Source organism: Apium graveolens, chromosome 6, assembly GCF_009905375.1.
Source record: "Apium graveolens cultivar Ventura chromosome 6, ASM990537v1, whole genome shotgun sequence".
In the NCBI taxonomy this organism is placed as follows: domain Eukaryota; kingdom Viridiplantae; phylum Streptophyta; class Magnoliopsida; order Apiales; family Apiaceae; genus Apium; species Apium graveolens.
In genome coordinates this window covers 10,890,103-10,905,059 of record NC_133652.1, presented here as the reverse complement: position 1 = coordinate 10,905,059, position 14,957 = coordinate 10,890,103, and the positions used below count along the sequence as shown (strand labels likewise).

Below are 14,957 nucleotides of genomic sequence, written 5' to 3'. Positions count from 1 at the left end.
ATGTTAACAAATTTTGAACCCTTGATAACATAGGTGAAAATGTAACAATAGACCCCCTTTGATTACATTTTCAGTATCTATAGTTACAAAAGGCAGGTGTAACCGTGGTTATATTGTAACACCCATAAAGATTTAGTAACATTAAAAAATAAGTCGCAATAAACTATTTCGCAACATCACATTTGCTATTGTAACACCAGATGATAAAATAGTTCAATCTTTTGGTAATATCTTTATATCTTATTGTAACATTTTCATTTTAATACTTTTGAATTTATTGTAACATTTTTTCATGTTTTTACCAACATAAAAATATCTACTAATTACACTTGTAACACTAAAAACTTAAATACATATTTAACTTAAGAACTCAAATCCAAAGTTCAAATACAACACAACAATACAAAGTTTTAAGTCAACTAAAATAAACAAAGTTTACAGATTCATCTAAAAGCCACAACTTTCGACCACATTTCTAATTAAACAAAAATAATCTCAAGTTCTAACATCAAATTTATCTTCTAACAAGTTCCTGCTTTGCCACAAACAATTCACGTGCTTCTGCGTGTGCTTTCTGCAGCTCCACTGTGTGGGGCTCAACTCATTTGAGGTCAGCTACAGTCCTTGCCATTCTGTTTTTAAGACTCCTTACTTTATGTTCTATTCTATAGCTCCCATATGAGAACACAACATCTGCAGCTCAAGCTTTGCAACAACATGTTATTTCCTTTAGATTGTAAAAGTCTGGTGCGGTTGCATGTTGTAACTAATGAAACAAAGAATGTCCTGTTATCATGATACTACTCGGTGATCTATACATAAGTTTTAAACAACAAAGTTATAACGTTAAGTAACATCCGTTTGAAAAAAGATGTTTAATAACATTAAGTAATTTTCCTTCATATATGTTCATCATAATTCACAATCAACCTGCATATGAGAGTGGAGTCATAAAACAAAATAAGAACCAGAAAAATAAGTCCAAAAATTCATTATACCGAAATATACTTGAGACAACTCTTTTCTTGATAGTCACATTCAGCTTAAGTGGCATCTTCTCTTTCTGCGACCACTCGGATAAGCTCCGGTCATTGCGCCGATCTTTTTTAATGCAGACACAGACCTTGTGGCAGATACTCTGCAGCTATATCACCATCTGGATCCCTCCAAACCTAAGCCTCTCATTCTGGTTATTACTTTTCTTGTACATATAGTTATCAACCAAAATTTCTCTAGCTTAGTATATTTTTTACTAATTATTTTCGGTATTTTTTTGCAGGATTTAATCAAAAAGCAAAACGAAATCTTACATGTACTAATACCCGGAGATCTCATCCCTAAATTCATTACAATGCCTTGTAAATATGAGTCATTAATGTAGAGATGCGGAAACAACCCAAGCCACTACAAATATAATCACCATTGTCTTAACTTAGCTATTTTTCGTTTGCGATCACTTTATTGTAAATATATTATATAATATTACTATATTTAAATTATTTCTTAGCTCACCATCAATACTTGCGCAATTTGAACTTTTTTTAAATGGCTTGTATACTTTCAGAAACACTATAATAAGGTCAACCACCTGTAAATATGCAATGGTACAACTAGATTAGGGAAATAATCATGCTTTTTGTCATTTTTAATTAGCACCAACATTTTTATTTAGTACAGATGTGCTCGATGACGAATTTCTTTCCCAGATAACTGAATTTTAAAATCCAAAGCTCAAATTAAATAAGAAGTATAAAAATCTAGGCTAGCCACTGTAAAAGTTGCTACTGCATAGTTTATATTGAATAAGAGCTCTTGTAGTATTAGAAGTAATAAATAGATCATTCAGAATCAAACGTGAAAACTATCCATAGACATAATTTAATGCCCAAGCTTCTATTAAAGGAATAATATGATTTGGAATTCCTATTTATATCTTTAATTTTGATAATTTTTTTGCAATCACATATTTTATAGCAGTATAGTATCTTAACAAGGAACTCATTAACACTAGCCAAAACTACTAAATGATCTGTCTGATTCTGATCCCTCTATTATACAATGTTGAACCCAAGTCATAACAAAATTAGTGTAATTTTACCGTAATTTAAAAAATTCCGAATATCATAATATAAAAGACAATATATATATAAATTAAAAAATGTAACTAAAATGAATCGTCTATTGATTCATGCAATTACAATAAAACAGAAACGACAACAATAAAATAAGTATCTACCCAGTTTTCTTCTCAAAACATACCATTTTAACCAGGACTGAGTGTAAAATCCACTGGACATATACCGTGAAGAGTAGGGTTTGTGAAGGGTAAGATATATACAAATCATGCATCTGTTTTGAATAGTATGAAGGTTGTTTTTTTTAAATACTCACAACTTAGTGCGCGACTAATACAGTGAGTGAAATATGCACATGTGGGACAATACATAAGCTCATGATTATACTCACATATTGCTTGATAAAAAACAATAATAAGCCTTACAACTGAATCCTATGTAATACAGCAAGCAAAACTCAACCACGTGAATACGTTATCTCCAAGAAATTCTATCCAATGTCACGTTACATATGTGAGATTATGTGTGATTTATGGTGTTCATATTCAAACTCAGTTGATCCGATCAAGTTTTACGAGACCTGCCTTTTTTTCCCATTACCGAGATGCCTTCAACCCCTTGAACTAGAACTAGAGATTATATACACCGTTTCCGGATGTGTCCATACTAACATAATCGGCCCTAAGGATTTTCCTGAAAATAGACTCAACACCTAATGCTCGTCTAACGATACTATTCAGTAGATTATCCGTTATTGTATGACCACACATCCAACGCAACATACATAATTATGTCGTCTCTAACCAACGCTCTTTTGTTTTTCTCAATGCCCAACACTCAGAACCATATAACAATGATGAGCGTACGACGACTCAGTAGAATTTACCCTTCAATTTCAAAGGTACATTTTGATCACACAACACTATAACACTATTGTGGCAACCCTCAATTTAAACCATCCCACTTCAATTTCAAAGGTATATTTTGATAACAAACACTTATGTGATAGCCCTCACATGAGTTTTGTATGTTTTTTGTTTTTTTCTCTTATTTCAAAAGAGACACAAGACGCTGCATGCATCGTCTAGCGTTTTGGGCCTTTTGCCTAAATGCTACACGATATAATATCTTGAAATGACATTTTATGTCGTATTTTTCAGAAGTGATATTTTGTACAATTTTTCACCCCAAAGTGATATAATAACCTTAGTGCAACATGAGCATTATAAGATATAATAACATTTTTTCTAAAAAAAATCAGTAACAACTTGGAGCGTAAAACTTATTATCCAATTAGTTATTAAAAATTTACACAATCTGTTTCAAATTTGTCTAAGACATATACAATTGCAATTAGTTCAAAGTTGGAATTACACTTTTACCTGAAGTAAGTATAGTTTCTTATGAACATAAATAAAAGATATTAAAGTGTGGTCTCTTCAAAAAATAAACAATTAAATCTAATAACTTTATATTACAACAACTATTTGTAATGACATTAACGAGCACAACAGTTTTATTATTTTTTGGTTATAAAGACCAAATTTATAACCCAAATCTCTCACCCTCAAATCTCTCTTTCTTTCTACTGATAGCGAGATAGATACATTCATTCATACATATATTGTTTACATACCGAGAGATAGAGAGCCGAGAGAGAGGAGAGAGAGCCGAGAGAGAGAGGAGAGAGATACGAGAGAGAGAGACGAGAGAGAGAGAGACGAGAGATACGAGAGAGAGACGGAGAGAGATACGAGAGAGAGACCCGATAGAGAGGGAGAGAGAGAGGAGAGAGACGCCAAATTTGCAGAGAATTTACAGACAGCTTCTAACGAGTAATCTCTCGTTGAAATTACATGCTCTATTCTAAGCCGCGTGAAAGATCTTAATTGTTATCTCTGTAAATTTATCTCCTTTTTTTATTTTTTTAATTTATAATCTTATTAAATAATATTATCATATATGCTTATCTTTACTTACAGTTAATGTAATTGTTGATTCTGTTACAGGATATATCATCTAAAAGTGATCTGTTTACAGGTAATTAATTATTCATACGTGTAATTTATATAAAGCTTAATTAGTGTTGCTTAATTGTAATTAGGACTTAATTAGATCTGTTTTTGTTAATTTGACTGAATTAGGGAGTTTGGAAAATAGATGATGGATGATTTGTTCAAGTGTTGAAATTAATTCGATAGATGAAGAGGTCTGTAGATGATGCTTATATGAATTTGCAGCTTAAACGTCCAGTGGTCTCTTCGCAAGCTGAAACGTAAGTTTTATCTGGTTTTTCGTATTGTTTTGGTAATAGCTGTTGGTTGATTATTGTGTATGTTGTTGTGGATTGTTGGCGTAAAATTGAATTTGTTGACGAGTTTGTATTTGTTGTGTTGTGATAGTTGTTACTTAAAGCAGAGTTTTTTTAGCTAAGAATAAAAATTGAATCTTGATAGCTGTGTGTTGAAATTAATGTTGATTTATTTATGAATTATGCAAATATAAACAGTTCTGATGTTTATTTACTTCAATTGGAATTTATTTATAAAAGTTCGTACTTTGTATATGTTGTTCTTGGTGTTGTAGTTAATAATTTTCTTATTAAACTTGTTGTTTTATTTGTGTATTTCGAATTGGAAAGTTGGTTTTTTATTAGGAAAACTTGTTATTTTATTTGTGTATTTCGAATTGGAAAGTTGGTTTTTTATTGGGAAAACTTTGTTGGCTAGACTTATATGGTATAGCTTTGTTGGCTAGACTTATATGGTATAGCTTTTACAGATGTAGTCAACTTAAAGTGTTGCACTTATATAGTAGCTGGCAAGGGATTTCACTCTGATAATTGATTTGGCAATAAATAATCTTACAGTTGATTTTATTTCTTTATATTTTTTAAATATAAAGCTCCGCGCAAGCTCAAATGAATGGTGGAGGCGGCACACAGAAACTAACTACAAATGATGCCCTAACATACCTGAAGGCTGTCAAGGACATATTTCATGATAAAAGAGAACAATATGATGAGTTTCTCGAAGTTATGAAAGATTTTAAGGCTCAAAGGTTTGATTATTGCATTCTTTATTCTAGTTTCTGTTGATGCATGTTAAACGAATTTTCTAATCATTCGTCTCTTTTTGTGTTCATTTCTTGTTGATAGAATTGATACGAAAGGTGTCATAGCAAGGGTAAAAGAAATATTTAAAGGACACCATGCACTGATTTTAGGATTTAATACCTTTTTGCCGAAGGGATATGAGATTACTATTCGAGAGGGTGAACCAGACGGTCCAGACCCGGCAAAGAAGCCTGTTGAATTTGAAGAGGCCATCAAATTTGTAAACAAAATTAAGGTAAAAGCTATATTCTATTGAACTCTTTATTTACTTGTCCTTTCCCTGATTCACAACTGATATGCCTTGTGCCTGCACAGACAAGGTTTCAAGGTGATGATCAAGTGTACAAGTCTTTCCTCGACATCTTAAATATGTACAGAAGGGAAAACAAAAGCATCAAAGATGTTTATCGCGAGGCATGTTTGTTTTATCTACTGTGTAGATTCACACCTTTCATTCCGTTATACTGTTTCTGTCCTTAGTATTCTAGAGCTTCTATTTTTTATTGTGGGTTAATTTCCATCCACTTGCAGGTTTCTGAGCTGTTTCGTGATCACACAGACCTTCTAGTCGAGTTCGCTCACTTTTTACCCGATTCGACGGGAACAGCGTCGCTTCATTATCCTCACACTGGCAGGAATTCTACCCTGCATTGTGATGATAGGAGCTCACCTATGACAACCATGAGGCCTATACATGTAGAGAAGTTAAATTTGTAAATCAACAATATAGAATTCTCAGTTGTCTTTTACTTATTATAATAAAATCCTTTTCTGGTTTTTCTGCCAGCAGAAAGGCATAACTTCACATGCTGACGGAGACTTCAGCATTGACCGATCTGATCCAGATGATAAAGAGCTGGTGAGAGTTGACAAAGAGCAGCGAAGGGGTGGTGACAAAGACACAGAGCGAAGAGAAGACAGGGATCGAGATGATAAAGATATCGATCATGATGTGAAATGTTCTCCACAAAAACGTAAGCATACCCATAAACTTGACGGAACTGTCACTGACCCATACTATAAAGGTGCAGAACTTTTTTTTTTCCGAACCTGTCTAAAATGGTTGCCACTATTGAATATCTCTATCTACTTGTCTTAGGCTTGTACTGTAATGTCAGCAGTTAACTAGATTACTCGGTACCAATTAGAAGTGGTAGTCGTTCAGTAGAAACCCGGGTTAAATTTTAGGTTGTACATTTGACATTGTTTATAATTTTATTTAAAGTATAAGAGTTTTACACACTAGATTTACTTGTGGACACATGATGACCTATCTTTTTCTTCTAAAAGCGACCTTGTCAGACAATTTAGCGAAGTTTAAAAATTCTCCAGACTTGCATTATGTCATTGGTTCCAGATCTCCAAACACACTTGACATTTGGGTACTAAGCTTTCTAAAATTCACGGTTTGCAGTTTTCACTTAATGGATGGTTCTGTTTTAAAACTTTTATGTAAGAATGTAAGGACTGTTCTGCAGAGTAAGTGTGTGTATTGTCCTTTGAATCCATAACTATAGGGAAGTACCTTCTGTTGGCCATTCCTTGTTATTCTTCTTCTCATTTTTTTTAAAATTTGATCACATGACTTTTTGGTGTTATCTTCTGCTGTAATTTAGTTCTTGTTCATTCAGGTATGCTTGAAGAAGGATGCTCTTTTTTTGAGAAGGTGAAGGAGAGACTACATAATTCAGAGCAGTACCTGGAAATTTACAGGTGTCTTGATGTTTTCAACAGAGGCATAATCTCACGAGCAGAATTGGATTCTCTGGTAAGGCTTGTGATGTTTATAACATCATTATCTTTATGTTAACACTCGGTTATATTTTCTGGTGCTTTAAGCATATGCTGATTTGCAAGACAGTGTTTAGTAAAATTTATCATTGCTGGCGAGTTAAACTTCTCCTAGGAATATAATATTGATAAGAGAGAAATCACAGGATATAGAAGAAGAATATCTCTTAGGAATAGAATATTGATAAGTGAGAAATGACAGGATATAGAAGAAGAATACGATAATTAGATGATTATTAGGAAGTTACAGTGAGTGAAAGGTAGTTTATGAGATAGAGAGTTGGTGGAAGTCTCCATAGAAAATTTTTTCTGAGAGTATTATCAAAGTAGTCTACTATTTAAAAGCAATTAACTACTTCTACTAATGGGTAACTATTGACCTACTACAGGACTGGGCCATTCAAATATAGTCTCTCTTATTTAATCTGAGTGTACATTGCTTCACATTTTACAAGTTAAATATGTCAAACTTTGTTGCGGTATGAAGGCATGCAGCAGTATACAGAGAGGTTCAATGATAAAAAGAGTTGACTTCATTGTTTCTATCTCTTCTTCATTGTGTGTATGATGTTGATTTCCAATACTGTCTAGGAAATTATAGTTAATTGATTTGATTACATGAAGAGGACTTATAAATTGGAACACATAGATTGGAGTTTAAATTGGAATGTACAGAGCATTATAAATTTTATTTCTAAGGAATACTTATAGTCATTAACGCAGATGGTATGCATAACTGCTTAGAGTAGGAACCTTGTTATCTCAGACCTTTTTGATGAATGCAGACGGTTGTAGATTCCTCATTCATGAATACGTTTACTATGCGGCACATGTTATAGTGCACAATTAGAGTTAATAATTTTGAGCAATTTTTTGGTGTTTAGGTGGGTAACATTATCGGTAGGTATTCAGACCTTATGGAAGGCTTCAGTGAAATCATAAATCGTTCTGATAAGATCGGTAAGATATCATGATTTAGTAAATTACTGCTAGCTAGTTATTTTTAGAATGATTGCATTTGTGGAATACTCACTAATTGAAGCCTTTCATGCAGTTGGTCATCTTGCTGGTATTCTGAGCAAAAGTAAGTACTGTGGTTCACCACTCGAATTATTGTCCTATTGTAATTTCCTCTTACAATATTAATACAAAGTTCTGGCTTTTTTGGAGTCTTTCTGACATTTAAAACTGAGTTTACGCAGCTCAGACATAGGCTACAGTTCATTTTAAATTATGACCATTATGTTATTACTAACGGATTATATCCCTGTTAGTTTCTCAAGTTTTGACCGATCCTGGATTCGTACAGGATTTTTGTGGAGTGATGGGCATTTACCTAGATCGGCAAAGATGGATGATAGAGATAGAGATCGAGAACTTGATAGAGATAATGATATTACGGATCGCGAAAGCAAAGAAAGGGATGGACTAGATAAAGGAGTAGGCCCTGGAAACAAGGATGTCTCAGGAAATAAGATCTCTTTATTTTCGAGCAAGGATAAGTTTTTGGCAAAACCAATTCACGAACTTGACCTTTCTAACTGTGAGAGCTGCACACCTAGTTACCGTCTTTTGCCCAACAATGTAGGTATCCCGTCTCTTGGGTGCATTTAATATTTGAGTTATTCATCTCACAAAGGCTTACTTCATTATTTTGATTATTATAATCGATGCAGTATCCAATTCCTTCAGTAAGCCAGAGAACAAATATTGGTGTTGAAGTATTGAATGATCACTGGGTTTCAGTCACTTCAGGAAGTGAGGATTACTCTTTTAAACACATGCGAAAAAACCAGTATGAGGAAAGCTTGTTTCGATGTGAAGATGATAGGTAAGAACTTTTGCCATTTTTTGTTGCTAAATTGCATACTGCTGTCATTATATTTGCTCCTCATTCTTTCATATTGCATCTGGTGAAAGGTCGCCCATGCTTGCTGATTTATTCAGTAATGCCGATGATTCTTCCCTGAAAAAATGATATTTTCTGGACTGAAATATTTCTAGCCATTTTAAATTTTAAATGAGGCTTTCTGAAGTATTTCAGCTTCTATTTTTTGCAGCTGTCAATATTTTGAACCCATATTTTAGATTGTAACCTGTTTAGAATTCCCGTTGTTCATGTTATCCATATGTATGATGTCAGGTTTGAATTGGACATGTTATTAGAATCCGTGAACGTGACAACAAAACGCGTAGAAGAATTATTAGACAGGATCAATGATAATACCATCAAAACAGACAATATTGTTCATATCGAAGACCATTTTACAGGTTAGATCTAGTAAGTGACCAATGATTCTCTAGGGTATTAATATTTGTTTCCTTGCTAACTTCTTTTCTCTGGTTTTGTATAGCTTTAAATCTAAGGTGCATTGAACGTTTGTATGGTGATCATGGGCTTGACGTGATGGATGTATTAAGGAAAAATGCACCTCTTGCGCTGCCAGTTATCTTAACACGCTTGAAGCAGAAACAAGAAGAGTGGGCGAGATGCCGTTCTGATTTCAATAAAGTTTGGGCTGAAATCTATTCTAAGAACTACCATAAATCACTTGATCACAGGAGTTTTTATTTCAAGCAGCAGGATTCAAAAAGCTTGAGCACAAAAGGTATTTATTAAACTTATTACCCCACTTAACTTGACAGATAGTGTGTTTACGGTTAGCTTATTTAATGTACTTTTTCTTCTAAAAATGGGTAAGATATGTGGTTATTGATTTTATTCAAATATCTGTGATATGAGTCATCACGGCCGATAACTGCTGAATATTGCTGTATAATTGATTGCGGCCAATTGCTCTCTCTTTTATTGACTTATCTCTTTGTACTGTTGTGAATCTGAAGTCTCCTCTCTTTACTCACCCTTCCTCTTTGATGCTTTACTGGCTGTTAGCTGTCAATCACAGTGCTAAACGTCATTCATCTTTGTTTATGTTATTGCTCTATGTTTCCTTCCATGTTGTCTACTATGAGATTATATGTAATCAATACTAATCTTCCTTTCTATTTTATCATGTGTCTATGTATATCATGAGTTGTGGGGATGGGAGCCCTGGACCATTATAAAATAGGAATTAGATTGGAATAGTGACCTATATCTATATCATGAGTTGTACAAGTCTGCAAAAGTGCAAGACATGCAAGAACATAGTAGTCCGAACTTGTAAATTATATTCAACATGCATAGGTTATTCACTTGCATATTTTTTTTGAAGCATTGTTGACCGAGATCAAAGAAATCAATGAAATGCAACGTAGAGAGTATGATGTATTGTTATCTATCGGCGCTGGTAACAGAAGACCTATTGTACCCAATTTGGATTTCGAATATCCCGACTTGGACATTCATGAAGACCTTTATCAGCTCATTAAATATTCCTGTGGAGAAATATGTTCAACCGAGCAATTGGATAAAGTTATGAAGGTGTGGACAACATTTCTTGAACCAGTGCTTGGTGTTCCATCTCATCAGCATTGTGCAGAGGACACTGAAGATTTTATCAAGGGTAATGGTGGTGGCCCTAGTTGTGGAGAAAGTGATGGTAGTCCTCCTGGTTCTGTGATTGTAAGTAATTGCAAACAGTCAAACCCAGCTAGGAATGGAGATGATAATATTCCACCGGAGTATTCGAGTACCTCCAGAGCATGGTTAGTAAATTCCGGTAACGGGGCCAAGGAAAATGGTAATCATGATCCAGATCATACAGCACATAAAAGTGATTCGTGCCAGAATGGGAATGCACAAATAGTTGCAATTGCGGCAGATATTACATCAAGGATCGGAAAATGTGAACACCTAGCATGTTCAAGTGTCTCAATTTCAGCTGGAGTAGAGGAAAATCATAGAAGGGTCAAAGGTGGACATACATCGGGTAGGCACTCTTACGATTTGTGCTTTCGCTTGTCCTCTTCTTCCTTGTGCATTTTTCATTATTAAATTGTTACCGAATATTCAAATTCTTCATTTTAGTTACTTATCCCCCTGCCAGGTCTCTGTGCAACTCCATTAAAACCTGGTAAAGCTGCAGCTGATGATGGACTTTCTGAGAAGTTGCCTTTGTCGGAGGTATTGCTCATATTGTGTCCAAAAGTTCTTTATTTTGAAGCATGTTTATTCTGCTCTATTTCAAATTGAACCGATTAATTGGTTATGGAATGATAAAAGGGGTTTTTATACTTTACAACCTAGTTTTTACTTCATTCTTGTGATTCTCATGAAAGTAGATGCACTTTGACCATTTCTATGGATCCATAATGTAGCATAATCTTACCTGTTCAATAACTGTAAACATATTTGTTTCTGATTAACTTGAGGAATAATATAAGTTTAATGTTTTTTGATAGCTAAACACAATCACCCACCTACCTTGTCTTTGAGAAGGTTTGAACCCTCTACCTCCCAGAAAGGGAACAAGGGAGATACAATTAGATCTAGAGGCCTTTGGTTACAACTTACAAGTTATGATTGTTTTGAATCTGAATATTTAAATTAAAATTAAGCTCTATATTGATATGAAAATAAAAGGTTGTATACAAAATACTCGTAGAACGGTGTACAATTGACCATATGACAAAGATGTAGCTTTGTTATGTTGTCAATTGCCTCTTTGAAAAATTTGATGATGTTTTTCTTACTTGATGCTACAGGGCGGTGATGGTACAATACCAGTTTCATCTTCGATTGGAGCAATTCCAGAAAGCATCAGAGTTCGGAAATGTAATGAGGAATCTGTTGGACACAACAAAATTGAAAGAGAGGAGGGTGAATTATCCCCGAATGGAGATTTTGAAGAAGATAACTTCCAAGTATATGGAGATTCTGCTGCAGATGTTACTGGAAAAATTAAAATTGAAACCACAAATGTGCAAAAATATCAAACTAGACAGAAAAAAGAAGTTTGTGGTGGAGAGGGACTTAAAAATGACGTTGATCCCTATAATGAGGGTGATGAAAGTGCTCACAGATCATCAGACACAGAGATTGCCTCTGAGAATGGTGAAGCTTCAAGAAGTGAGTCTGCTGATGGAGAAGATTGCTCCCATGATCCTGAAGCAGGAGAACATGAGGAAAAGGCTGAGAGTGAGGGCGAGGCTGAAGGAACAGCTGATGCCCATGATAATGAAGGAGATGGAATTCATGCACCCATTTCTGGAAGTTTTTTACAGTCAGTAAAGCCTCTCATCATGCATGTGCCTTCAGCATCAAAGGAGGAAAAAAAGATATCTCAAATTTTTTATGGAAATGATTCTTTATATGTGCTTTTTCGGCTTCATCAAGTAAGTTCACTTTTCTGAGAGATACTTTTAGTTATTTATATTTCTGCAAGTTCTGATTGCCCTTCCAGTTTTACATCCTTCTGATCATTATGCTCTACCAATTAATAGACACTCTATGATAGAATAAAGTCTGCAAAGTCATCTGCTGAAAAGAATTGGAGGGGTTTAAATGATAAAACCCCAAATGATTTATATGCTAGGTGAGTTATATTCTCAAGTTTCTTTAAAAAATATTGTACAAGTCATTAAACGTTACTCAGAATTTTTTATGTTGTACAGATTTATAAATTCATTCTATAGTCTGCTGGATGGATCATCTGATAATACAAAATTTGAGGATGATTGCCGAGCTATGATGGGAGCCCAGTCATATGTCCTCTTCACATTAGACAAACTGATATATAAAATTGTCAAACAGGTACCGTGTGCATTATTCTTTGATTTCTTTCTGTGTTTTGTCACTATATATTCAGATTTTCTGGTGGCATACTTTCAGTTACAAGCAGTTGCAACAGATGAGATGGACAACAAACTTCTCCAGCTATATGCATATGAAAAATCAAGAAGTGGCGGGAGCTTTGTGGATACAGTATATCATGACAATGCTCGTGTCCTACTTCATGACGAGAACATTTATCGTATTGAATGTGTAAGTCTACACTATTTTTTGTCCTCCTTTTATCGTATTGAATGTGTAAGTCTACACTATTTTTTGTCCTCCTTTTAAGCATATCTGAAGATTTGGAGTCCATTTTTTTTAATATATCTGGAGTCTGGACTAATATAATTTGACCTGAATTACAGTCATCTGCACCACTGCATGTGTCTATACAACTTATGGATTACGGGAATGAGAAGCCTGAAGTGACTGCTGTTTCCATGGACCCAAACTTTGCATCTTATATGAACAATGATTTCCTTTCCCTTGTCCGAGGCACGAAGAAGCCGGGGATAGCCTTGAAGAGGTACTTTGTGTGACGCAAGATATTTTTCCAATTTTCGTATCCATTATATGTCAACACCGATTCACATCTTTCTGCAGAAATAAGCGCAAATTTGCATGTGAAGATGAAATTTCTGTAACTAGCCAGGCCATGGAAGAGCTTCAAATTTTTAATGGTCTCGAATGCAAGATATCGTGCAATTCATACAAGGTGATCTTGAGAAAGTTTATTTCTTCTATTAATGTATTATATCTATATCCATATTATGACGCTGACTCTTCTGGGAGCTAAAGAAAGTTGGCTATTGGCAGGTGTCTTATGTTTTAGATACTGAAGATGTCTTTTGTCGGATAAAAAGGAGAACTAATCATTTGAATCGATCAAACGGTGACCCGGAAAATCCTTCCAATGCTAGTTCTGCCCGGAAAGAAAGGTTTAACAGATTGCTATGTGCCTCGTAGGATAATGCAATTATACAGCCTGTAGAGTAGTAGTGTCACTTGAAAAAGAAGAAAAAAAAGGAAATATGTCTCATCTGAAGCTAGTGGTGAAGTTCACATGCTAGCACACCATTTGCTGTGTTTTGGTAGTCTTTTAGTTGATGTATCCTGTAGCAATATCTTGAGAAGTCAAATAACGACTTCATAAAGCTGCGTCTCTTTTATTCTCAAGTACTCTGCTGCACAGTTGTTTACCCAATAGATATGAGAAGTTGAAGCGCACTTGTAGCAGCTCTTGTTGAATTATAACTGTAATCGATTCCGTACACCAGTGCAATAAAGTTAAAAGTAGCATAGTTTTATAGTTTTTGTGTAATTTACATTTTGCATTCATGTGGTTTTAGAAAGGGAAAATCAGATGATACGTCCCTGAACTATTCTGGTTTTATATAGTTTTATGCGATAGGTCCCTGAATAAAAGATTCCGTAAATCGGGTCTTTTAACTTTCAAATTTTTTTGGATCAGATTTTTCTGTTAAAAAGATTCTGACGCCGTCAGGTTCTTTCTGACGTGACAGTTAATTTTAAAACCTCGTTAGCTGACAGAAAAACGTAATTAAAAAAAAAAATATACTAGCTCATATATAGATGAATGGAGTTACAATTTTTTGATAAAGAAAATATATTTGGGTTAGAGTTTATAATTCACTATCCATATACATACACACATAATAGATATCTATTTATTAGGTTAGAGTTTATCTATATAACTGAAGAAAAATCATTGATATGTATGGAAGTATATACACAAATCATTGTCATTATCACGAATAAACGCAAATATACACACGTTGCCGTTATCCCTATTTGAGTTTTCATAATTTAAAATCAAGACTCTGCATCGTTATCTTTGTAACCCATTACATTATTCACACTTTTTACTCTCATTAGCTTTGATCATTACTGTTAGTCAACATATGGGTATTTCTTAAGATATTTCATTTTCAGATTTTTTTAATCTAAAATTTTTAATTTTTATTTAAAGATAGTATCAATCTGTTAATTTATACACGTGTTAATTTACAAATATAGTATTTGTAACAATATATGAATTCTGGTTTTTTGATCTTTTTAATATATTAATTCAAGTAAATGGCTAAAATACCCTTGTATAAAATCCTTGTTTTAAATGAACGGAAATTAGAGTGTGCGAGTGACAAAAATATCCCATTTTTGGTGAGAGAATGACAAAAATAACCGGTTCCAGAAAAGTGGCCAATTTTAGCCGGCGGGATACGCATATAATAGTGGAGTA

General features: G+C 34.1%; 1 protein-coding gene across 3 annotated transcripts; it reads left to right on the top strand.

Moving 5' to 3' along the window:
* The first annotated feature begins 3,603 nt into the window (after positions 1 to 3,603).
* Positions 3,604 to 14,006, top strand: LOC141668320 (paired amphipathic helix protein Sin3-like 3). 3 transcript variants are annotated; one of them, XM_074475136.1, is made up of 24 exons: positions 3,604 to 3,910; positions 4,085 to 4,115; positions 4,220 to 4,350; positions 4,980 to 5,135; positions 5,233 to 5,425; positions 5,506 to 5,604; positions 5,722 to 5,886; positions 5,978 to 6,164; positions 6,822 to 6,958; positions 7,866 to 7,941; positions 8,036 to 8,065; positions 8,291 to 8,565; positions 8,658 to 8,812; positions 9,125 to 9,252; positions 9,336 to 9,590; positions 10,197 to 10,853; positions 10,971 to 11,047; positions 11,629 to 12,258; positions 12,367 to 12,458; positions 12,538 to 12,676; positions 12,755 to 12,907; positions 13,063 to 13,223; positions 13,301 to 13,412; positions 13,514 to 14,006. In XM_074475136.1, the coding sequence occupies exons 3-24, from the start codon at positions 4,277 to 4,279 to the stop codon at positions 13,661 to 13,663; spliced, it is 4,101 nt and encodes a 1,366-aa protein (XP_074331237.1). In that variant the 5' UTR covers positions 3,604 to 3,910; positions 4,085 to 4,115; positions 4,220 to 4,276; the 3' UTR covers positions 13,664 to 14,006. The 3 variants fall into 3 exon arrangements, with proteins under 3 accessions (XP_074331237.1, XP_074331238.1, XP_074331236.1); XM_074475137.1 differs by having other exon boundaries at positions 3,604 to 3,975; positions 5,981 to 6,164; XM_074475135.1 differs by having other exon boundaries at positions 3,604 to 3,975.
* The last annotated feature ends 951 nt before the right edge of the window (positions 14,007 to 14,957 follow it).

Coding starts and splice junctions, on each gene's coding strand:
- LOC141668320 (XM_074475136.1), top strand. CDS start 4,277: ATGAAGAGGTCTGTAGATGATGCTTATATGAATTTGCAGCTTAAACGT. Junction 6,959..7,865: donor GAGCAGAATTGGATTCTCTG/GTAAGGCTTGTG, acceptor TTTGGTGTTTAG/GTGGGTAACATTATCGGTAG. Junction 12,459..12,537: donor CCAAATGATTTATATGCTAG/GTGAGTTATATT, acceptor TATGTTGTACAG/ATTTATAAATTCATTCTATA.